This window comes from Lepidochelys kempii, chromosome 7 (assembly GCF_965140285.1).
Source record: "Lepidochelys kempii isolate rLepKem1 chromosome 7, rLepKem1.hap1, whole genome shotgun sequence".
In the NCBI taxonomy this organism is placed as follows: domain Eukaryota; kingdom Metazoa; phylum Chordata; order Testudines; family Cheloniidae; genus Lepidochelys; species Lepidochelys kempii.
In genome coordinates, this window is record NC_136386.1 from 54266760 (window position 1) to 54291619 (window position 24860).

General features: G+C 46.2%; 1 protein-coding gene across 3 annotated transcripts in view; it reads left to right on the plus strand.

The window, feature by feature from the left end:
- The window catches only part of ZSWIM8 (zinc finger SWIM-type containing 8), a 147455-nt gene that overhangs the window by 107689 nt on the left and 14906 nt on the right, over positions 1-24860 (plus strand). For all 3 annotated transcript variants that reach the window (XM_073352871.2, XM_073352872.2, XM_073352873.2), the window contains 12 exons: positions 847-978; positions 3477-3656; positions 4950-5133; positions 5716-5814; positions 6829-6953; positions 8666-8900; positions 12339-12491; positions 13375-13597; positions 13805-14094; positions 15321-15544; positions 15855-16337; positions 24270-24438. In XM_073352871.2, the coding sequence (XP_073208972.1) occupies positions 847-978; positions 3477-3656; positions 4950-5133; positions 5716-5814; positions 6829-6953; positions 8666-8900; positions 12339-12491; positions 13375-13597; positions 13805-14094; positions 15321-15544; positions 15855-16337; positions 24270-24438 (2497 nt within the window). The remainder of the gene's footprint in view (positions 1-846; positions 979-3476; positions 3657-4949; positions 5134-5715; positions 5815-6828; positions 6954-8665; positions 8901-12338; positions 12492-13374; positions 13598-13804; positions 14095-15320; positions 15545-15854; positions 16338-24269; positions 24439-24860) is intronic.

Below are 24860 nucleotides of genomic sequence, written 5' to 3' on the forward strand. Positions count from 1 at the left end.
AAGTCTCTGCTCCTAAGCATGGGGACACTAGAGCTCCTCAAAGAAAATGTTAAACATGAACAAAACTAACATATTTCTCCTAGCCTCGCTCTGGAACAGCTGAATTGCTGAAAATGTATTCCTCTTAGCCTGAGGCAGACACCCAATCAGGAAAATTTCAGCCCAAAAAGTTAGTTTGATAAAATGACAAGCAAATGAAAACAGGGTCTTATAAAGGCAAATGTCAGGCAATCTTAATAGGTTGTGCTACCAGTCCTGTGTATCAAAACCTCAAAAGTATGCCTGGAACTTCGCAGATGAGTGGAAGGAGCTTATGTCGAAGTAGACAGTGCACTGAGGAAGGGATATTGGGATGCTAGGAAAGGGGGAGAGAGAATTAATTATACATGTTGATTTTGATTTTTGTTTGGGGTTTTTCCCCACTCTATTCATAGGCACTTAGATATTTATGAAGATCAGAAGGGGCCCCTGTGATGATCTAGTCTGACCTCCTGTATAATGCAGGCCACAGGACTTCACTGAATTGATTCTTGTTTGAACGAGAGCATATTGTTGAGAAAAATGTGCAATATTGATGTAATTGCCTCTGTTAGCGCTTCGAGGGAAGGGGATTAGACCTCTTGGAAGCTGTGTTTTTGAGACACGTTGGAGAGCATGGTGGACCTGTTCCAGGCAGAGGGGCTGCATAACAGAAGGCAGGAACATGAGCGTTAGATACAAATCTGAGCTCAGATCAGTGTTTAACTCTGTTTTTAGTGACACCAAATGAGAAAATGGGCAGGATGGAGTTGACTCCCGCTGTGAGGCGCGTGGACTAAATCTGATCCTCTATCCCTTTATTTTCAGATCCTCTTTGCCTGTGCAGAGGCTCTCTATGCACACGGATATAGTAATGAAGCATGCCGTCTGACTGTAGAACTGGCCAGGGACCTACTGGCCAATCCTCCAGATCTCAAGGTGGAGCAGCCCCCAACCAAGGTAGAGAGGTGCCTTTGTGAAAAGAAGGGAGGGTGGGGAGGAATACACGGGATTGCCAGCCCCAACAATTCAAAAATCATGAGTCATATGGCGTTTGCCCTAAAATCATGAGGTTAAAAATAATTATATTGTGTTTTGGTCTTGATTTTTTAACTCTCGCTGCCTGTCCACTGTGTCAAGGGCACAGAAACACTCGGGCAGATGAACAGAATTTCACGATTCAGCAAGACTCAAATGCAGTAATATTCGCTGGTGGTGGTTCTTCTCTCTGTACAGGGCTGTACCAGGCCTTGGTCTGCCCTGAACCCCCTTTAGATCAGACTTCTCTGGCTGTTCAGCATTTCACCTGAAAAAGGGCAATGGGTCCTTCAGCATGACTTGAAGGGACTTTCAGTCATCCCTACCCTCACTAGACCCGGCGCCTCACACAGCCTTCCTATCTCTGCCTGCACTCAAGTGTTCTTGTCTGCCAGATGGGAACCACAATGAACAGCTCCTACCAGTGGTCCCTTGTGGATCTACACCTTCCATTTGAACAAAACACTTGATTTAACATTGCACCCTGGAAGCATGTTTAAAGCAAATGTCACTGTGTGCTATATAATTAAATGCCAATACCAAAAATACGGCCTTGTTTTTCCATAGCCCTACATTCACTTCACTTACCTGGTCTTCATGGATTTTCCGTACCTCTTCCGTATTTAAACCCTCAGTCACTTCCTTTATAACATGCACTATTGCTTGGACCCTGAGAGAGCAAACTCCTCTGGAAGTTGAGCACATGTTAACAATGCATTTTTAGTCTCTAGAGTTGTCTTCTAAAGTGGTGGAAGCTTTGGGATCTCGGAGTAGAGAATTGGAAGTGGGAGGAAATGAGAAAGGAAAGGATGGCTGGGAATCCACATGGCATTAAGCCAACTACGGTTGTCTTGGTGGTGTCCCTACCATTGAAAGGGAATCAAGGTTATAGAATCATAGAAGATTAGGGTTGGAAGAGACCACTGGAGGTCATCTAGTCCAACCCCCTGTTCAAAGCAGGACCAGCCCCAACTAAATCATCCCAGCCAGAGCTTTGTCAAGCCGGGCCTTAAAAACTTCTAAGAATGGAGATTCCACCACCTCCCCAGGTAACCCTTCCAGTGCTTCACCACCCTCCTAGTGAAATAATGTTTCCTAATATCCAACCTAGACCTCCCCCACTGCAACTTGAGACCATTGCTCCTTGTTCTGTAATCTGTCACTGAGAACAGCTGAGCTCCGTCTCTTTGGAACCCCCCCTTCAGGTAGTTGAAGGCTGCTATCAAATCCCCCTTTACTCTTCTCTTCTGCAGCGTAAACAATCCCAGTTCCCTCAGCCTCTCCTCATAAGTCATGTGCCCCAGCCCCTGATCAGTTTCGTTGCTCTCTGCTGAACTCCCTCCAATTTGTCCACATCTTTTCTGTAGTAGGGGGCCCAAAACTGGACACAATACTCCAGATGTGGCCTCACCAGTGCCGAATAGAGGGGAATAATCACTTCCCTTAATCTGCTGGTAATGCTCCTGCTAATGCAGCCCAATATCCCATTAGCCTTCTTGGCAATAAGGGCTCACTGTTGACTCATATCCAGCTTCTCGTCCACTGTAACCCCTAGGTCGTTTTCTGCACAACTGCTGCCTAGCCATTCAGTCCCCAACCTGTAGTGGTGCATGGGATTCTTCTGTCCTAAGTGCAGGACTCTGCACTTGTCCTTGTTGAAACTCATCAGATTTCTTTTGGCCCAATCCTCCAATTTGTCTAGGTCACTCTGGACCCTATCCCTACCCTCCAGCGAATCTACCTCTCCCCTCAACTTAGTGTCATCTGTGAATTTGCTGAGGGTGCAATCCATCCCATCATCCAGATCATTAATGAAGATGTTGAACAAAACCGGCCCCAGGACAAACCCCTGGGGTACTCCACTTGATACCAGCTGCCAACTAGACATTGAGCCGTTGATCACTACCCGTTAAGCCTGACGATCTAGCCAGCTGTCTATCCACCTTATAGTCTATTAATCCAATCCATACTTTTTTTTACCTTGCTGGCAAGAATATAGTTGTTATATAGTTTGTCCAAGCCAGCACCCACCTGCTAAAATGGTCCAATATTGGAAGAGATGGCTTAGTGAGGAGGCAGGAGCCCCCATTGCATTGTCATCTGAGGGAAGGGTAGACAGATGCTGTGGGGGAGGAGCCATCCATAACCAGTGGTAATTGGGATTCTGCACCAAAAGAAGGTAGCATGTAAAATTGGGTCTGTTTCATCACCCAGAAACTGCTGGATTATGGAGGGGGACAGGGCAATAGGTAGAGCCAGGACAAAACAGTGCTTCCAGAATAATAGGTGCGTGTTCTCCTCAGTGCACAGGTGGGGAGGAGCTCCTGCAGGCAGGAGCATAGGGGGAATCACCGGCACATCCTTGCACTGCATTTCAATTCATTTCCTAACAAACCTGTTATGAACTACTCCTCACACAGGGGAAGAAGAACAAGGTGTCAACCAGCAAGCAGACATGGATGGCAACCAACACCCTGTCCAAAGCTGCTTTCCTGCTGACAGTGCTGAGCGAGAGGCTGGAATACCACAACCTGGCCTTCCGCATTGGCATGTTCGCCCTGGAGCTACAGAGGCCTCCTGCCTCTACCAAGGCCCTGGAGGTACAAAGTGGCTCAGAAAGACTGTACCTGTGAGCAGCACTGCGCTGCTGGGGTTTCCCCCTCATGCTCAAGTATTCCTCGTTAGAGTTCTGTGCATCAGGTCCTGCCTTTAGGAGTGTTCTCAGAATTAGTCTTCACAGAGCCAAGCAGGCACTGAGTGAGTCCGTGAGTGACCTAGAATTTGTGTAGCAAAGGTTACTCCTATGTTGAAGACACCTTGGGCTAAATCTGTGGGAGGAAGTTCAGCGCTTGTCTACAGGAGAAAGTTGCAATTGTTTACCTTAAGAGGTAAACTTAAAATGATTTAATTAAACTGATGGAAACCCCTGTGCGGGCACTCTAAACTGATCTGAAATAAAGCCATTCTGGTGTTCCCCACAGGGTTTGCACTGGTTTAACTAACTCATTTTAAATTTCACACCTTAGGGTAAATTGTACTATGTATTTAGACATCTGAATGCGTACACAACGGTAGGTACACAACTTCACACACTTTAATTAATGCCCATAGGCCACCTTCTGTAAAAATGTGATCTTTTCAGATCTTGGTTGTATGAGTTGCTGCTCCTGTCACTTTCTGACTTGCAAGATTGCAGAATCCCCTGAAGGTGCAGATATTACCAGGCTCCTACTAAGGAATAAACTTATTACCCTAAGGTTATCTACATTCATGCTTAACAGTGTCTGCTGAGAAGATTAAATGTGGATCTGGAATTCACTGAATGCTTAAGCTGGCATGGGAAACAGTGCATTAAAAATGGAAAGAACACTACAGTGGAGAATAACACACTGTAATCCAACAATCTTTGTTCAGTGGAATATGTACTGGAATATTGTCCATTCCCCTCTTGGACAGTCCTTTCCTCCTCAGTTGTTGTATTGCACAAGATAACATCCTTCTCTGTAGGACTGGGAATGATCTGCCTTTCTAGTGACCTATCTGGCTGGATGCTTCTCCGTATGTCCTGATGAAGACTACTGACCTTTTTTCCCCAACCAGACCTCAGAGTAATTGGTTGGAAAGGGAAGATGACGAGAAGGTTGTGTATAGAGTAAAGCAAGTCTATTAGACTTTCATGTCCTATGGGCCGGCCTCCAACTGGGCACCATCCTCACTATTGTCTCTGTGTGGGAGAAGGCAGGGAGTGGCATGAGATCAATGGATTGTATGCTAATGAATCAATAAAAACTGTTTCAGGGTTATTCCTATATTTGATCATCTGCGTAGGGCAAGATGGTTCTATGACCAACGGTCTGTGATGGCTTTTTTTGCTTCCTTGTGGGTACCCTCAGGTGAAGCTGGCGTACCAGGAGTCTGAGATTGTGGCCTTATTAAAGAAGATCCCTTTGGGCACTAATGAGATGAACACCATTCGAGGAAGGGCTGAAGAGCTGAGAGAAGGAACCTTGTGTGATTACCGCCCTGTTCTGCCTCTCATGCTGGCCAGCTTCATATTTGATGTCCTATGTACTCCAGGTACTGTCCCAGTTGGTGTGTATGCAGAAGGGTCACGTTCCTAGACTCTGAACCTTGGGGACCAAAAGAAGCTTTCAGGGAAAATCTGCACTTCCCTTATGATGATTGCATCCCATTCTTACTTGTTCACCCTAAAGTTATACCTACTTCTGCTGTTCCCTCCACATTGCTATGGAGACTCTCTCTCTTCTTCAGTACTGACCTCCTTCCTAGCTCCCCTTTCATACAAAAACATTGGGAATCTTATCACATTTCTGACCCATTTGTGTCCCTGTAAAATAGTCACAGAGCCTTTCAATATATTTTTTACGACCCCACTGCTGCTTCTGTTGGAGGAAACAAATACATTAGCCATCAGAAAGAGAATTTGGCTTCCAAACCCATTCTGAAGCAGAGCTTGCTAGGGTTGGAGGGGTTCAGTTGAGGGAGAGGGAGAAAGCAGCAGACCCATGCCATGACCTTAGGGCTGGAGTGGTGGTTTGAAATGGGAGCACAAACCCGAGACAGATCCTAGAATACATTCTGCTTTTGGGTCCTAGCTTCCTACAGCTGGGCACTAACTGTCTTCTCCTGTCTCTCCAGTGGTTTCTCCGACAGGGTCCAGACCCCCAAGCCGTAACTGGAATAATGAAATGCCTGGAGATGAGGAGCTTGGTTTTGAGGCAGCTGTTGCTGCTCTTGGTAAGAATCCAGCTCTTCCTCCACCTCAGAGGAGGAGGAGGGCTTTTCTCATTCACATTCTGAATCCTGCCCCCTTTTGTGGAGTGAATTGATGCCTGTTGACCTGGGTTTCATTGGTGCAGAAGTGGAAGTGTTTTGGTGGGATATTGTCAGAGCTGGGGAGGGAATCTGGGTGTGGGAAAACAGGAGATCCTGGGTGTCAGGTTTGAGGTGCATTGTGGGAGAAATGCAGCTGAGGACTGAAATTGACAGGTGGGCTGTTAAAGGGGTAGAGAGTGTGTTTTCAACCATTTTTGTTGCTATTTGCCTGAAAGAGTTGCCAGTTAAGCATAGCTGGAGCCTGAACAGTGCAGAGATTAACAGGCAGTCAGTTCAGAAGGGGTTAAACCTCAACAATAAAAACCCAGTAGAATTACTCCGTGGGATACTCATGGTTAGCTCAGACTTGGCTCAGTCTTCATGGGTGAGTTACACAAAATTCCTGGCTTCCAATTCATGTGTTTTAGCAAGAAAGTGGTGGTGTGTATAGCAGGCTTGTGGTATTACATACGTGAGTTTAAAGTAGTATATGTGTGGTGTTATCAGAACAATTTTCTTTCCTCCACCACCTCCTCCCCAGAAGGAAAGATACACTGATAGTGTTTGAATGTCTGCTAAGTGGCCGCTGCAGAAACTGGAGGCGGCAAAGAGCGTGAGCAGTCTGAGTGTCTAGTATTCCACTTCCTTTGTCTCCAGGAAGGAGCCTCAGGCAGGCCTGGACGTTCACCTTTTGGCCTGTCAGGATCAGGTTACCCTGGCAGTTGCAGTGCAGAATTCTGGGACAGACTCCAGCTCTCATTCTCAAGGGCATAAACTATGTGTAATGTCAACAAGCAAAAGAGGGCGAACTCTTTTCTTCATGACTAATAGGGGGAGATGAACAATAGAATACAGGGAAAGAGGTAAAATGTATCAGACACTCTTAAGCCTCTTGAATTCACCTGTCTCTGCATCCTTCTCTTCTTGGCCCTGCAGGCATGAAGACGACTGTGAGTGAAGCAGAGCACCCTCTTCTCTGCGAAGGAACCCGAAGAGAGAAGGGTGATCTGGCTCTAGCTCTGATGATCACGTACAAAGATGACCAGTCTAAACTGAAAAAGGTGTGTCCCTTTAAGTGATCAGAGCTGAATTACCCTGTGTCATATCCCACTCATGGCCTTAGGGTTGCATTGTATTGCTTGTATTCTCCTTCCAAGGCAAAATCTGAGTGCATACCGTAAGTTACTCTGCACAGGCCTAATTTCCAAGGGGTTCCTAAATTTCAGCCTTTCGTCACACATCTCTCACACTTCGTTCTCATTCACTACATCATCCTTCATCCATTAGGATGCTGTTGCCTGTGCCTTTGGATTTTCTGGGTAGTTCTGTATCTGCTCTGGGTGCTGGCTCAGTTTTGCCCCAGGGATATTGGCCTGCATTCTTTGCCCTGCCAAAGTGTTAGTCCTGTGTTCTTTGAGGTGTTGGGCTCTGTTTTACATGTTGTCCTAATGCCAGTCCACTTTGCCCTGTAACCCGGGTACATGTACAGAAAATTGTAACCAACATTTTACTTCATACAACAGAACCTCAGAGTTATGAACACCTTGGGAATGGAGGTTGTTTGTAACTGTGAAATGTTTTGAACTCTGAACAAAAAGTTATGGTTGTTCTTTTGGAAGTTTACAACTGAACATTGACTTAATACAGCTTTGAAACTTTAATTTAAATGAAATGAGCACAGAAATAGTGTTCTTACTTCATCAAATCTTTTTTTAAACTTTCCCTTCATTTTTTTTAGTAGTATACATTTAACACAGTACTGTACTGTATTTGCTTTTTTTTTTAAACTCTGCTGCTGCCCGATAGCGTACTTCTGCTTCCAAATGCAGTGTGTGGTTGACCAGTCAGTTTGTAACTCCAGTGTTTGTAACTCTGAGGTTCTACTGTAATATATCCCAACTCAGCTGCATGTGTACACGTGTATATCTTATTTGGACTTGGAAGGACATAATTGTGCAGAACAATTAAAGAATTGCTGATTCTTCATGAAAAACTTTGAAGCCCATTCTATTCAGAAACAATTCTATTCTTCTAGAGTATTTTCAGCATTTTTCTACCTTCTTAAAGAGTTTACCTGTTCTGCTGCTCTTTCCCCTATTTCATGTTACAATCCTCTGCCTGTGGCATTACCAGTAATCTAGACATTAGTTCACTGAGACATCAAAATTGGTTACTTTTGTGTGAATGAACAACACAAATTGTTTTCATGCAAATGTTCCCTAGTAATAAAAATGGAAAAGTAAGGATCAGAAACTATTGTTAAAGAATAATAGAGTGCATTTCTCTAGTATATAGAAGTCTCAAAGGCCTTTCAACACTTCTGTACAGTAGGTTGGTATTAAACTGAGGCACAAAAGTGTAATGACTTGGCCAAGGTCACCCAGTGAGTCTGTGGCAGAACTGTGAATAGAACCCAGATCTCCTGGCTCCCAGTTCTGTGATTTAACCACCCGATGAGAATCAGAATTGTTTCCATATTGAATGTTGGAGGGGTCATTGGATTTTTAAGATGCATGTAAATGGAGGAGGAGTAGTCGGTACCATTTGAGTCTACCCTTACACAGTGGTGCAGTCATGTGAGTATGGAACCTGTCTGGCTGATCTCAGAGCCTGCTTTTCCTAAAGGAGCTGGACATGTATTTTCTTGACATTCTTGTCTAACAGAATTTATTTTCCCCCAGTAAGAAGCTGAATTAGTACCTTGCCAGTATCCTTTGGGATAATGGGTGTTTTCTCACTCTGCCTCTAACCCAATTTTTCTCCCCCATTAAAGATTTTAGACAAACTGCTAGACAGAGAGAGCCAAACGCACAAGCCACAGACTCTGAGTTCCTTCTACTCATCCAGCAAGCCCACAGTAGCCAATCAGAAATCTCCTTCCAAACATGCTGCCCAATCCACCACAGCTATCCAGCAGCTTCCAGGGACGTCAGTCACTCAGCAAGCAGGTGTAACCACTGCAGTCCAGAGCAGTCCTTCTGAAAGCTTTGTGGAGAAGAGTGCACAGGGTAAGAGATCTGCTGTTCCAGTGGGATCATGCAGAATGCCCTGTACTTACTGACGGGAAGGGAAACGAAAGTCCTTGTTCCTTTTGGGAGGAGGCCAGGGCTGATTTGTGCAATGGTCTGGATAATCAACTGTCACTGAACTCCATCTACTGCACTTTGCTCCTAGGGTAAAACTAACCGCCCACTTCAAGCATTTCTGTCCACTCTCGTGTCACAGAACAATTCACTCAACTCTTCAAGCTTCCTGTCTCTGGAGAGCTAATGATAAACTGGGTCCTGATTCATTTAAAAAGACTGCTCTAGTACCGTCTTTTATGTTGGTATTACAATGCTGTGGAGTTACAAAAAAAAAACCTATGTACAGCTTCAGGGGCATCTGTGACATCAACAGACTAGAACAGCAAACTAGATGAGAGTGGGAAGTAAAGGTGAAAGGGAGTTAACAGTGGGAGAGGAGCATAAATTCCCCTCCCTGAAGTTTGTTTCCCCATGTGCTCTGTGCCCTTGCTTTAATGGAAGACATCACATGACGTGTATGGGAATGGCATGCAGCTCAAGAGAGGTGTTCCCTTCTAACCTTCTCCTACCAACACTGGTTATAGCTGGAGACGATAGCAATAGCTACAGGAAAGGTTGCTGTAGCATTTCTATTCTAAACACCTGGCTTCAGCTGTATGGAACTGTCTGAAAGTTTGAGCTGTTAAACTGAACCGTTCTAAGCCTGGTCTCTGACAATGGTTTTTTTTAACTTGGAAGGAAAACAGTTGATTGATTATGAACAAAAGGAATTAGAAAAATACATTGTTCTCCCTTTACTAAAAAAAAGGTCTTGACCTTTCTTTGAGCAGCTAAAACTGCTGGGGCAGGAAGTTTGTCATGGAAATAAATCTTCTTGGTTGGCTGCAAAAGTACAAGCTGTCCTCTCTACGTATGACACGATGGCTGCATCCCCCAGGAGCTTGGGGGGAGGCATTGTCTCTGTGAGCTCTTGCTAGGATGCTGCAGTTCTGCGCAGTCCCACTGCAAGGCTGAGGCTTAATGCCACAATTTGTCCTCAAGTTTTGAGTGGCAGAAGTGTTTCGCTGGCTCTTGTGGAAAAACTTCATGGCTCAGTAAACTTTAAGTGCTGAGTGAATTTTTTCCATGTGACCCAGTGGGAGCCTGACACCACTAGAAACATTCAATCATAGAATCATAAAATATCAGGGTTGGAAGGGACCTCAGGAGGTCATCTAGTCCAACCCCCTGCTCAAAGCAGGACCAATCCCCAATTAAATTATCCCAGCCAGGGCTTTGTCAAGACTGACCTTAAAAACTTCTAAGGAAGGAGATTCCACCACTTCCCTAGGTAACACATTCCAGTGTTTCACCACCCTCCTAGTTTTTCCTAATATCCACCTAAATCTCCCCCACTGCAACTTGAGACCATTACTCCTTGTCCTGTCATCCACTACCACTGAGAATATTCTAGATCCATCCTCTTTGGAACCCCCTTTGAGGTAGTTGAAAGCAGCTATCAAATCCCCCCTCATTCTTCTCTTTCACAGACTAAACAATCCCAGTTCCCTCAGCCTCTCCTCATAAGTCATGTGTTCCAGTCCCCTAATCATTTTTGTTGCCCTCCGCTGGACGTTTTCCAGTTTTTCCACATCCTTCTTGTAGTGTGGGACCCAAAACTGGACACAGTACTCCAGATGAGGCCTCACCAATGTCAAATAGAGGGGAACGATTACGTCCCTCTATCTGCTGGCAATGCCCCTACTTATACATCCCAAAATGCCATTGGCCTTCTTGGCAACAAGGACACACTGTTGACTCATATCCAGCTTCTTGTCCACTGTAACCCCTAGGCCCTTTTCTGCACAACTGCTGCCTAGCCATTCGGTCCCTTGTCTGTAGTGGTGCATTGGATTCTTCCATCCTAAGTGCAGAACTCTGCACTTGTCCTTGTTGAACCTCATCAGATTTCTTTTGGCCCAATCCTCCAATTTGTCTAGGTCCTTCTGTATCCTATCCCTACCCTCCAGCATATCTACTCCTCCTCCCAGTTTAGTGTCTTCTGCAAACTTGCTGAGGGTGCAATCCACACCATCCTCCAGATCATTTATGAAGATATTGAACAAAACCGGCCCCAGGACCGACCCCTGGGGCACTCCACTTGATACTGGATGCCAACTAGACATGGAGCCATTGATCACTACCCGTTGAGCCCGACAATCTAGCCAACTTTCTCCCCACCTTATAGTGCATTCATCCAGCCCATACTTCCTTAACTTGCTGACAAGAATACTGTGGGAGACAGTGTCAAAGGCTTTGCTAAAGTCAAGGAACAACACGTCCACTGCTTTCCCCTCATCCACAGAACCAGTTATCTTGTCATAGAAGGCAATTAGATTGGTTAGGCATGACTTGCCCTTGGTGAATCCATGCTGACTGTTCTTGATCACTTTCCTCTCCTCTAAATGCTTCAGGATTGATTCCTTGAGGACCTGCTCCATGATTTTTCTGGGGACTGAGGTGAGGCTGCCTGGCCTGTAGTTCCCAGCATCCTCCTTCTTCCCTTTTTTTAAAGATGGGCACTACATTAGCCTTTTTCCAGTCCTCTGGAACTTCCCCGGATCGCCATGAGTTTTCAAAGATATTGGACAATGGTTCCGCAATCACATCCGCCAACTCGTTTAGCACTCTCGGATGCAACGCTTCCATATTATGCATATCTGTGGCTTTGCCCCTCCTGCATATGCATTACAGTGTAGTATAGTTTTTAGTTACATGACCATGTACTAATTGCTGTATTTCCCCCCTACGACCTTATTTATACATGATGAGGAAACAGTTTAAATAACTTGCCCCAAACCCCATAATAGGTCAGTGTCAGAGCCAGGAGCTGTGTTACCACCGTAATGTAATAAGGGATAACTTGGATTTTCCTTGGCAGTTGCAATTGGAACAAGTGACCTTCTAGAAAAAGCTCTTTTCGTGCTGTATGCTGAATTCTGACCTTTGCTTATTGGAAATGTCCTGTTCTCCTTCTGAAGAGCATGTGGGGAAGGAGAAGGTGGACAAGGCAGGACCTGAATCACAATGTAAAGTGTCTTCAAATCCTGGGGCAGGATTATGTATGTGGAACTCAGATAAAAATACCAGAGCACCCTGTCTTAACTCAACTGAGGAGTAAACCTGTACATGTAAAAGCCAGCTGTGCTTTTAGCACTCATCTCCGAGGATGAGAAAAGGAGGATCTGTATCAAACTCCAGATCTGGCAGATTATCCTTCACAGCCCCAGGTGCTTCACTGCTTACCTGGCTTCATTTCTTTTGAGTGAGAGAAGCAGTGTTTATGCCTTTACAAAGGCATGGGGGTGTTCAGAGACATCTGGCTTCACATACGTTTCAAGACTTGTTTCATTGTCTCTTGCTGCTTTCCCGTTTGTCCAGAGAGCTCTCAGAGGTCTCCTTGCGAGCCGCCTGGGGAGTCCAGTGTCGTGAAACAGGAGGGGAAGGTTCCCAGTCGTCTGGCCCTTGGAAGTCGAGGTGGATACAATGGGAGATGCTGGGGCTCACCTGTCAGGCAGAAGAAGAAACACACAGGTATGAGGTTATCAAGTCATGCAGCATTCAAAGCTGTGCTAGGCCCTCTGCAGGGACAAACCAGTTCACCCACCTTTCCACTCTCTTGTCAGTCCCTCCCCTCAGTGAAAAAAGCAGTTCTTATCTGTGTGTAAGCTCTTATTGGGGTGGGGACACAGGTCTTTCCCTGTAAAGTCCCTTGTGTTTAACACAACCTGTGGTCTGGCTGGCGAATTAGGTATGTTGGAACTGAATGGATGCACTGTTTCCACAGTGCCCCCAGCTTCTGCTGGCCCAGGGAGCAGGGCACCATGCTTTTGGGCTTTGTGCCAAACTCAGATACGCTGCCACTGGCTCACTGGCTGAGTTACCCCCCCTTTCTGCTGCCTTCTGTGGGAACTGGGTGTGTTTGGGGGTAAGTGGTCTTGGGATTGCGGGTGGGGAAAACTTCTGTTTAAATTGGATGGGATGTTAAAATACCGTATATACAATGGGGACATTGTACTGCATTCTTTTGATAAAACCATAAAATAATACACAGTCTGCTGGGCTTGGTGATCGATGTGTACAATTGCTTTGATTCTCGTCATCGAAATGTACCAAAGATCTACGCGGAGTGCGCATGGCAGGGAAGTATGTGCAATGGGCTTCCCTTTCCCCTCTGTCGGGGCGCTGTGGACTTCTCTGTATTTTGAAACTGCAAAATCAGTGCAGGATTGGTTGGATGAACTGGCCAGTTTTGTCTATGAATGTACATTCCAGTTGTGGTTTGCAAAGAAATAAAACCCTCCTTAGCTGTTTACCCTGCCTGTGGTGTGAATGGCTTGGGACCTGTTCAGGTGTGCAATGGTCCCAGAGAGGAGCTTGCCCATTGATATGCCCTCTGTTGTCTGTGGTGTTGTAGGCATGGCCAGTATTGACAGCAGTGCTCCCGAAACCACCTCCGACAGCAGTCCAACCCTCAGTCGGCGGCCCCTTCGTGGGGGATGGGCAGCCACCTCCTGGGGCAGAGGACAGGACAGTGACAGCATCAGCAGCTCGTCCAGTGACTCGCTGGGCTCATCGTCCTCGAGTGGCAGCAGGAGAGCCAGTGGTGGAGCACGTGCAAAGACTGTGGAAGTTGGCAGGTAAGATCCATAGTCACTGTCATGTGTTCTTCCCTTAGTACATGACACCTCGTGGCTTCATTGGTCCGGAGTCAAGTGTACACACGGACATGTGTACGTTTGTGGAATGCCTGTTGGTGAGAGCTTGCTGAGCCTGAAGAGAGGAGCTCTGTGAGTGACCTAGGTGCTTGCTCCTTTCCAAGTGGTTCCTGTATCTTGTCATTCCAGGTATAAAGGGAGGCGGCCGGAAAGCCATGCACCTCATGTCCCAAACCAACCCTCAGAAGCAGCTGCTCACTTCTACTTTGAACTGGCCAAGACAGTTCTTATCAAGGCGGGTGGAAACAGCAGTACCTCCATCTTCACTCATCCCTCCTCCAGTGGTGGGCACCAGGGGCCCCACCGCAACCTCCATCTCTGCGCCTTTGAGATTGGGCTCTATGCACTAGGGCTGCACAACTTTGTCTCCCCCAACTGGCTCTCTCGAACCTACTCCTCCCATGTCTCTTGGATCACAGGTTAGGGCAGCATTATTAGGGGGCTTTTATCTGGTGGAGTGGGGAGCTTGATCTTAGTAACATCATTGACGAGACACTGATGCACACAGCTGCAGCCTGCCATGGACAACTGCACACACCAGGAGGCAAGGGTTTGCACAGGTGGTCCTTACTACAGCTTGGGGAGGATTCTGGTGCCAACACCTGCTTCTTGACTTAGCACTGTGGCTGATTATGGTGCACAGAAGTCTCTGGGCATGCAGGGATCCATAGGATTGTCTTAGTGGGATAGGGCCTCTCTTTGAGGATCTCTGCTGACGAGGCACACTTGCTAAGCGTTGTGGCTGAGCGTGTTGGAGACTTTGACCTTCCCCCTCTACCCCATTACACTCAGACCTTCTGCTAGCTTCCCCACTGTGGCTTGGAGAGCTCAGATAGCCATAGTGGAAAGCTAAAAGAATGTTGATGTATTTCTCATATAAGGAAAAGTTAGTTCCCTTTTCTCAGGCTGGAATATCCCCCAGGCCCTCTAGAAGTGTCTGACTCCTTTCTGTGCATTAGCATACATTTAGGCATTCTCCAGGCCATCTAAGGGGAATGTTAATCCAGTGGGAGTGGGGAGCACTTGGCTAGTTTATCCTGTTGCTGCCTTCCACCTTCCCCCTGTAGACAGTGCTCTGGCCTACCATGACTGTCCTGCTGGTCAAGCAGCTGCACAGAGCTGTGTCTAGGATTCAGCAGTGCTGCTGTGTCACTACTAGTGTGATGCAAGTGTGTGAACTCCCTGCTTATTCAGGGCCCTGCCTTTGCCAGTCGGACAGGAAGCTAGAGGAGAGCGCCTGGGTTCCACCTGCCTTCCCCAAAGAAAGCCTTGTACTTTGGGGAATTCCAGGCTTCTCCCCCCACAGAGACATGGCGTCTCTAACCTTAACCCTCTTGATAATATGATCCAATGGCTGGAAGTGGAAGCTAGACACATTCAGACTGGAAGCAAGGTGCACATTTTTAATCTTTGGAACAGTTTACCAAGGGGCATGGTGGATTCGCCAGCACTGACAATTTTAAAATCCAGACTGGGTGTTTTTCTAACAGATCTGCTCTAGAGATTATTTGGGGGCAGTCTCTGGCCTGTGCTAGGTGAGCCCAATGGGTCTGTGATTCTCCCCAAAAGAGCTGATTGGTGCTGTGATTGAGTCTGTTGAGGGTGGTGTGTGATGCTTGTCCTTCTCTTTCCCTCTGGTTACTAGGGCAGGCCATGGAGATTGGCAGCGCAGCCTTGAACATTCTGGTGGAGTGTTGGGATGGACACTTGACTCCTCCGGAAGTGGCGTCATTGGCAGATAGGGCTTCAAGGGCCAGGGACTCCAACATGGTGCGAGCAGCTGCTGAACTGGCCCTCAGCTGCCTGCCCCATGCCCATGCCCTGAACCCAAATGAGATCCAGAGGGCCCTGGTGCAGTGCAAGGAGCAGGTAAGCATCGCTTCCTGGGGGCAGTCTGACCTCAGAAGGTTCTGGACATGCCAGGGAGCCAGCTGTTATCAGTGGGATTGACTCCTCCCTGCCTTGTGAAGACAGTAACACAGCGCTGATTCCAGTGCTGCATTATAGAGGTTTCTCCTGTCCTTTGTGGGCAGTCTCTGGTTATTATCTTGCTGGCTGCTTTGGGCAGCATTGGCCATTCTGAGGCATGTTGCAGTCCTTGGTATCTTACCTGCTGCAGTTTTCTTCTATCCCTCATGCTGCTGGGTTTGTTTTCTCCATTCTCTGCCCCCCTTCTCAGGATAACCTGATGCTGGAGAAGGCCTGCATGGCTGTGGAAGAGGCAGCCAAAGGAGGTGGGGTGTACCCAGAAGTCCTGTTTGAGGTGGCACACCAGTGGTACTGGCTCTATGAACAGACTGTTGGTGGGACCCCGGCGCAGAGAGAAGGAGCCACTGGTTGCAGCGCCAGTGGTGCCCGGGCAGCCTCTGAAGCAGTGCGCGGATTGACAGACAGCAGGGCGGCTGCTGAACCCACCACTGTGACAGTGGCAGCCGCAGTGACAGCAGCAGCGACAGTAGTGCCGGTGATCTCTGTGGGGTCAACTATCTACCAGCAGCACACGATGGCCGGGCCAGCCATGGCCCATGCACACACCCAGGGCCTGCATCCCTACACTACTCTCCAGACCCATATACCCTGTAACCCCCAATATATTGGACACCCAATCCAGCACATGCCGCGCCCAGCAGTCTTCCCTGTGCCAGGCTCGGCGTACCCCCAGGTGAGTCCCCATCAGTGGCCTGGTGTTCTATAGATAGTCCTCTGCATTCATGGTAACCTAGCTCAGCTTCTTAGAGAGGAAACAGAGTCTAGTGGGGTGAGCCAAGATCTCTGGAGCTCCAGTCTCAGCTCTGCCACTGATTCACTTTGCAAGTCACGTCAGCTTTCCCATCGGTAAAGCAGATTTATTTACTTACCTCCCACGGGTAGGTAATGCATGTAAAGCGATTTGAGAACATTAAGGGTAGTATCAGCTATTGGCATTACAACTGGTATTGCTATGGTGCCCAAAGTATTCTAGGCACAGTACAGAAATGTCCCAGCCCTGAAGAGCTGGCAGTCTAGGCAGCAGAGTGGGATGTGACGATGGAGTAGGGAGGAGTAGGAACTGGGTAAACTTTTGGGAAACGGGGAGCCTATATAGGAAGGATGGATGGGCTCCACCTACACCAAAATGAAACCAGATTGCTGGCACTTAAAATTAAAAAGAGCATAGAGCAGTTTTTAAACTAGGGGCTGGGAGAAAGCCGACAGGTGTGGAGGAGCACATGGTTCAGACAGAGACATTCCTTAGGGGAGCATCTACTAATAGAGATACTCTGTCCTAGTAAGGAGGAGAGTATGGAAGATGAAAAATACAGGTAGGATCTGATGAGAAACATTCAAATGATAAAAAGTCTCATTCAATTACATCATGTAATGGGTGGCAGCTAAAAAGTGACAAGTTTTTAAAGTGTTTATATTCCAATGCTAGAAGTCTAAATAATAAGATGGGTGAACTAGAGTGCCTCATATTAAATGAGGATATTGGTATAATAGGCATCACAGAAACTTGGTGGAATGAGGATAATCAATGGGATTTGTACCAGGGTACAAAATATATTGGAAGGACAGAACAGGTTGTACTGGTGGGGGAGTGGCATTATATATGAAAGAAAGTGTAGAATCAAATGAAGTAAAAACCTTAAATGAACCAAACTGTACAATAGAATCTTTATGGATAGTAATTTCATGCTCGAATAATAATAATGTAGCAGTAAGGAGATATTACCGACCACCTGACCAGGATGGTGATAGTGACTGTGAAATGCTCAGGGAGACTGGAGAGGCTATTAAAATAAAAAACTCGATAATAATGGGGGATTTCAACTATCCTCATATTGACTGGGTACATATCACCTCAGGAGAAGACGCAGAGATAAAGTTTCTTCACACCATAAATGACTGCTTCTTGGAGCAGCTAGTCCTGGAACCCACAAGAGGAGAGGCAATTCTTGATTTAGTCCTAAGTAGAGCATAGGATCAGGTCCAAGAGGTGAATATAGTTGGACCGCTTGGTAATAGTGACCGTAGTATAATTAAATTTAACATCCCTGTGGAGGGGAAAACACCACACTGGCTCAACATTGTAGCATTTAATTTCAGTAAGGGGAACTACACAAAAATGAGGAGGTTAGTTAAACAGAAATTAAAAGGTACAGCACCAAAAGTAAAATCCCTGCAAACTACACGGAAACTTTTTAAAGACACCATAATAGAGACTCAACTTAAATTTATATCCCCAAATTAAAAAACACAATAAGAGAACCAAAAAAGTGCCACCGTGGCTAAACAACAAAGTAAAAGAAGCAGTGAGAGGCAAAAAGGCATCCTTTAAGAAGTGGAAGTTAAATCCCAGTGAGGAAAATGGAGAGGAGCATAAACTCTGGCAAGTGAAGTGTAAAAATATAATTAGGAAGGCCAAAAAATAATTTGAAGTACAACTAGCCAAAGACTCAAAAAGTAATAGCGAAATTTTTTAAGTACATCAGAAGCAGGCAGCCTGCTAAACAACCAGTGGGGCCACTGGATGATCGAGATGCTAAAGGAGCACTCAAGGACGATAAGGCCATTGCGGAGAAACGAAATGAATTCTTTGCATTGGTCTTCGTAGCTGAGGATGTGAGGGAGATTCCCAAACCTGAGCCATTGTTTTTAGGTGACAGATCTGAGGAACTGTCCCAGATTGAGGTGCCGTTAGAGGAGGTTTTGGAGCAAATTGATAAACTAAACAGTAATAAATCACCAGGACCAGATGGTATTCACCCAAGAGTTCTGAAAGGTTTCAGAGTAACAGCCGTGTTAGTCTGTATTCGCAAAAAGAAAAGGAGTACTTGTGGCACCTTAGAGACTAACCAATTTATTAGAGCATAAGCTTTCGTGAGCTACAGCTCACTTCATCAGATGCATATCGTGGAAACTGCAGCAGACTTTATATATACACAGAGAATATGAAACAATACCTCCTCCCACCCCACTGTCCTGCTGGTAATAGCTTATCTAAAGTGATCATCAGGTGGGCCATTTCCAGCACAAATCCAGGTTTTCTCACCCTCCACCCCCCCGACACAAATTCACTCTCCTGCTGGTGATAGCCCATCCAAAGTGACAACTCTTTACACAATGTGCATGACAATCAAGTTGGGCTATTTCCTGCACAAATCCAGGTTTTCTCACATCCCCCCCACCCCCATACACACACAAACTCACTCTCCTGCTGGTAATAGCTCATCCAAACTGACCGCTCTTCAAGTTTAAATCCAAGTTAAACCAGAACATCTGGGGGGGGGGGTAGGAAAAAACAAGAGGAAACAGGCTACCTTGCATAATGACTTAGCCACTCCCAGTCTCTATTTAAGCCTAAATTAATAGTATCCAATTTGCAAATGAATTCCAATTCAGCAGTTTCTCGCTGGAGTCTGGATTTGAAGTTTTTTTGTTTTAAGATAGCGACCTTCATGTCTGTGATCGCGTGACCAGAGAGATTGAAGTGTTCTCCGACTGGTTTATGAATGTTATAATTCTTGACATCTGATTTGTGTCCATTTATTCTTTTACGTAGAGACTGTCCAGTTTGACCAATGTACATGGCAGAGGGGCATTGCTGGCACATGATGGCATATATCACATTGGTGGATGTGCAGGTGAACGAGCCTCTGATAGTGTGGCTGATGTTATTAGGCCCTGTGATGGTGTCCCCTGAATAGATATGTGGGCACAATTGGCAACGGGCTTTGTTGCAAGGATAAGTTCCTGGGTTAGTGGTTCTGTTGTGTGGTATGTGATTGTTGGTGAGTATTTGCTTCAGGTTGCGGGGCTGTCTGTAGGCAAGGACTGGCCTGTCTCCCAAGATTTGTGAGAGTGTTGGGTCATCCTTTAGGATAGGTTGTAGATCCTTAATAATGCGTTGGAGGGGTTTTAGTTGGGGGCTGAAGGTGACGGCTAGTGGCGTTCTGTTATTTTCTTTGTTAGGCCTGTCCTGTAGTAGGTAACTTCTGGGAACTCTTCTGGCTCTATCAATCTGTTTCTTTACTTCTGCAGGTGGGTATTGTAGTTGTAAGAAAGCTTGACAGAGATCTTGTAGGTGTTTGTCTCTGTCTGAGGGGTTGGAGCAAATGCGGTTGTATCGCAGAGCTTGGCTGTAGACGATGGATCGTGTGGTGTGGTCAGGGTGAAAGCTGGAGGCATGCAGGTAGGAATAGCGGTCAGTAGGTTTCTGGTATAGGGTGGTGTTTATGTGACCATTGTTTATTAGCACTGTAGTGTCCAGGAAGTGGATCTCTTGTGTGGACTGGACCAGGCTGAGGTTGGTGGTGGGATGGAAATTGTTGAAATCATGGTGGAATTCCTCAAGGGCTTCTTTTCCATGGGTCCAGATGATGAAGATGTCATCAATATAGCGCAAGTAGAGTAGGGGCTTTAGGGGACGAGAGCTGAGGAAGCGTTGTTCTAAATCAGCCATAAAAATGTTGGTATACTGTGGGGCCATGCGGGTACCCATAGCAGTGCCGCTGATCTGAAGGTATACATTGTCCCCAAATGTGAAGTAGTTATGGGTAAGGACAAAGTCACAAAGTTCAGCCACCAGGTTAGCCGTGACATTATCGGGGATAGTGTTCTTGACGGCTTGTAGTCCATCTTTGTGTGGAATATTGGTGTAGAGGGCTTCTACATCCATAGTGGCCAGGATGGTGTTATCAGGAAGATCACCGATGGATTGAAGTTTCCTCAGGAAGTCAGTGGTGTCTCGAAGGTAGCTGGGAGTGCTGGTAGCGTAGGGCCTGAGGAGGGAGTCTACATGGCCAGACAATCCTGCTGTCAGGGTGCCAATGCCTGAGATGATGGGGCGCCCAGGATTTCCAGGTTTATGGATCTTGGGTAGTAGATAGAATATCCCAGGTCGGGGTTCCACGGGTGTGTCTGTGCGGATTTGATCTTGTGCTTTTTCAGGAAGTTTCTTGAGCAAATGCTGTAGTTGCTTTTGGTAACTCTCAGTGGGATCAGAGGGTAATGGCTTGTAGAAACTCGTGTTGGAGAGTTGCCGAGCAGCCTCTTGTTCATATTCCGACCTATTCATGATGACAACAGCACCTCCTTTGTCAGCCTTTTTGATTATGATGTCAGAGTTGTTTCTGAGGCTGTGGATGGCATTGCGTTCCGCATGGCTGAGGTTATGGGGCAAGTGATGCTGCTTTTCCACAATTTCAGCCCGTGCACGTTGGCGGAAGCACTCTATGTAGAAGTCCAGTCTGCTGTTTCGACCTTCAGGAGGAGTCCACCTAGAATCCCTCTTTCTGTAGTGTTGGTAGGGAGACCTCTGTGGATTAGTATGCTGTTCAGAGGTATTTTGGAAATATTCCTTGAGTCGGAGACATCGAAAATAGGATTCTAGGTCACCACAGAACTGTATCATGTTCGTGGGGGTGGAGGGGCAGAAGGAGAGGCCCCGAGATAGAACAGCTGCTTCTGCTGGGCTGAGAGTATAGTTGGATAGGTTAACAATATTGCTAGGTGGGTTGAGGGAACCATTGCTGTGGCCCCTTGTAGCATGTAGTAGACCGCTATTCCTACCTGCATGCCTCCAGCTTTCACCCTGACCACACCACACGATCCATCGTCTACAGCCAAGCTCTGCGATACAACCGCATTTGCTCCAACCCCTCAGACAGAGACAAACACCTACAAGATCTCTGTCAAGCTTTCTTACAACTACAATACCCACCTGCAGAAGTAAAGAAACAGATTGATAGAGCCAGAAGAGTTCCCAGAAGTTACCTACTACAGGACAGGCCTAACAAAGAAAATAACAGAACGCCACTAGCCGTCACCTTCAGCCCCCAACTAAAACCCCTCCAACGCATTATTAAGGATCTACAACCTATCCTAAAGGATGACCCAACACTCTCACAAATCTTGGGAGACAGGCCAGTCCTTGCCTACAGACAGCCCCGCAACCTGAAGCAAATACTCACCAACAATCACATACCACACAACAGAACCACTAACCCAGGAACTTATCCTTGCAACAAAGCCCGTTGCCAATTGTGCCCACATATCTATTCAGGGGACACCATCACAGGGCCTAATAACATCAGCCACACTATCAGAGGCTCGTTCACCTGCACATCCACCAATGTGATATATGCCATCATGTGCCAGCAATGCCCCTCTGCCATGTACATTGGTCAAACTGGACAGTCTCTACGTAAAAGAATAAATGGACACAAATCAGATGTCAAGAATTATAACATTCATAAACCAGTCGGAGAACACTTCAATCTCTCTGGTCACGCGATCACAGACATGAAGGTCGCTATCTTAAAACAAAAAAACTTCAAATCCAGACTCCAGCGAGAAACTGCTGAATTGGAATTCATTTGCAAATTGGATACTATTAATTTAGGCTTAAATAGAGACTGGGAGTGGCTAAGTCATTATGCAAGGTAGCCTGTTTCCTCTTGTTTTTTCCTACCCCCCCCCCCCCCAGATGTTCTGGTTTAACTTGGATTTAAACTTGAAGAGCGGTCAGTTTGGATGAGCTATTACCAGCAGGAGAGTGAGTTTGTGTGTGTATGGGGGTGGGGGGGATGTGAGAAAACCTGGATTTGTGCAGGAAATAGCCCAACTTGATTGTCATGCACATTGTGTAAAGAGTTGTCACTTTGGATGGGCTATCACCAGCAGGAGAGTGAATTTGTGTGGGGGGGTGGAGGGTGAGAAAACCTGGATTTGTGCTGGAAATGGCCCACCTGATGATCACTTTAGATAAGCTATTACAAGCAGGACAGTGGGGTGGGAGGAGGTATTGTTTCATATTCTCTGTGTATATATAAAGTCTGCTGCAGTTTCCACAATATGCATCTGATGAAGTGAGCTGTAGCTCACGAAAGCTTATGCTCTAATAAATTGGTTAGTCTCTAAGGTGCCACAAGTACTCCTTTTCTTTTTAAGAGTTCTGAAGGAACTCAAATGTGAAATTGCAGAACTACTAACTGTAGACTGTAACCTATCATTTAAATCAGCTTATGTACCAAATGACTGGAGGCTTGCTAGTGTGATGCCAATTTTTAAAAAGGGCTCCAGAGCTGACCCGGGCAATTACAGGCCAGTAAGCCTGACTTCAGTACTGGGCAAATTGGTTGAAACTATTGTAAAGAACAACATTGTCAGACACATAGATGAACATAATTTGTTGGAGATGAGTCAACCTGGTTTTTGTAAAGGGAAATCATTCCTCACCAATCTACTAGACTTCTTTGAGGGGGTCAACAAGCATGTGGACAAGTGGGATCCAGTGGATATAGTGTATTTAGATTTTCAGAAAGCGCTTTGACAAGGTCCCTCACCAAAGGCTCTTAAGCAAAGTAAGCAGTCATGGGATAAAAGGGAAGGTTCTCTCATGGATTGGTAACTGGTTAAAAGATAGGAAACAAAGGATACAAATAAATGGTCAGTTTTCAGAATGGAGAGAGGTAAACAGTGGTGTTCCCCAGGGGTCAGTACTGGGCCCAGTCCTATTTAACATATTCATAAATGATCTGGAAGAAGGGGTAAACAGTGAGGTGGCAAAATTTGCAGATGATACAAAGCTACTCAAGATAGTTAAGTCCCAGACAGACTGCAAAGAGCTACAAAAGGATCTCTCGAAACTGGGTGACTGGCCAACAAAATGGCAGATGAAATTCAATGTTGATAAATGCAAAGTAATGCACATAGGAAAACATAATCCCAACTACACATATAAAATGATGAGGAATAAATTAGCTGTTACTACTCAAGAAAAGAGATCTTGGAGTCATTGTGGATAGTTCTCTGAAAACATCCACTGAATGTGCAGCGGCAGTCAAAGAAGTGAACAGAACGTTGGGACTCATTAAGAAGGGTAGATAATAAGACAGAAAATATCATATTGCCTCTATATAAATCCATGGTACGCCCACATCTTGAATACTGTGTGCAGATGTGGTTGCCTCATCTCAAAAAAGATATATTGAAATTGGAAAAGGTTCAGAAAAGGGCAACAAAAATGATTATGGGTATGGAACGGCTTCCATAGGAGGGGAGCTTAATAAGACTGGGACTTTTCAGTTTAGAAAAGAGATGACTAAGAGGGGATATGACAGATGTCTGTAAACTCATGACTGGTGTGGAGAAAGTGAATAAGGAAGTGTTTTTACCCCTTCATGTAACACAAGAACCAGGGGTGACCCAGTGAAAATAATAGGCATCAGGTTTAAAACAAAAGGAGGTACTTCATGCAACGCACAGCCAACCTGTGGAACTCGTTGCCAGGGGATGGTGTGAAGGCTAAAAGTATAATTGGGTTCCAAAAGGAATTAGATGTGTTCATGGAGGATAGGTCCGTCAGAGGCTGTTAGCCAAGATGGTCTGGGATGTAACCCCATGCTCTGGGTGTCCCTAAACCTCTGACTGCTAGAAACTGGGACTGGAAGAAGGGGGCATCACTCAAAATTGCCCTGTTCTGTTCATTCCCTCTGAAGCATCTGGCATTGGCCACTATCGGAAGACAGGATGCTGGGCTAGATGGACCTTTGGTTTGACTCAATATGGCCGTTCTTATGTTCCTATGACTGATACCCAGCTTCCTTTCTAGGGTGTCCACCCAGCATTCATAGGAGCACAGTATCCCTATTCTGTAACCACACCATCTCTGGCAGCTACAGCAGTGTCATTCCCCGGTGTGCCCGTCCCATCCATGACACAGATTGCAGTGCACCCGTACCATGCAGAGACAGGACTGTCACTGTCTTCCAACGTAGCAAGTGAGTATCTTGGCCCCCAGACGCTGTGTGTGTAGAAGTGTGGGTCATAGTCTTCCCAGCTTTATCCCAGACAGGACCCATGCATCTGGGACAGGACTATCACTGTTCAGAAATGTGCCTAGTGTGTGCATCGCAGCCCAGAGATGCACATGCAGAAGGAGGTTAGATCCATGGTGGGGAAACACCTAATGCACCAATCAGAAGTAAACTAGCAAGTGGAACTTCGGTGTCGATCTGTTGAAGTTTCCGGAGTTTGACCCCTGAATTGAGGCAGACACCTGCTAGCAGTCTGACTCCAGATAACTGGATGAGCTTTATTTCTCTCTCCTCCTGTCTGCAGTCCTTCAAGTAAAGGAAGGCATGTGTGACATTTGTGGTGCTGTGAGGTCAGCTTTCAAGAGGTACTTGGAGCAGGAGGCAGC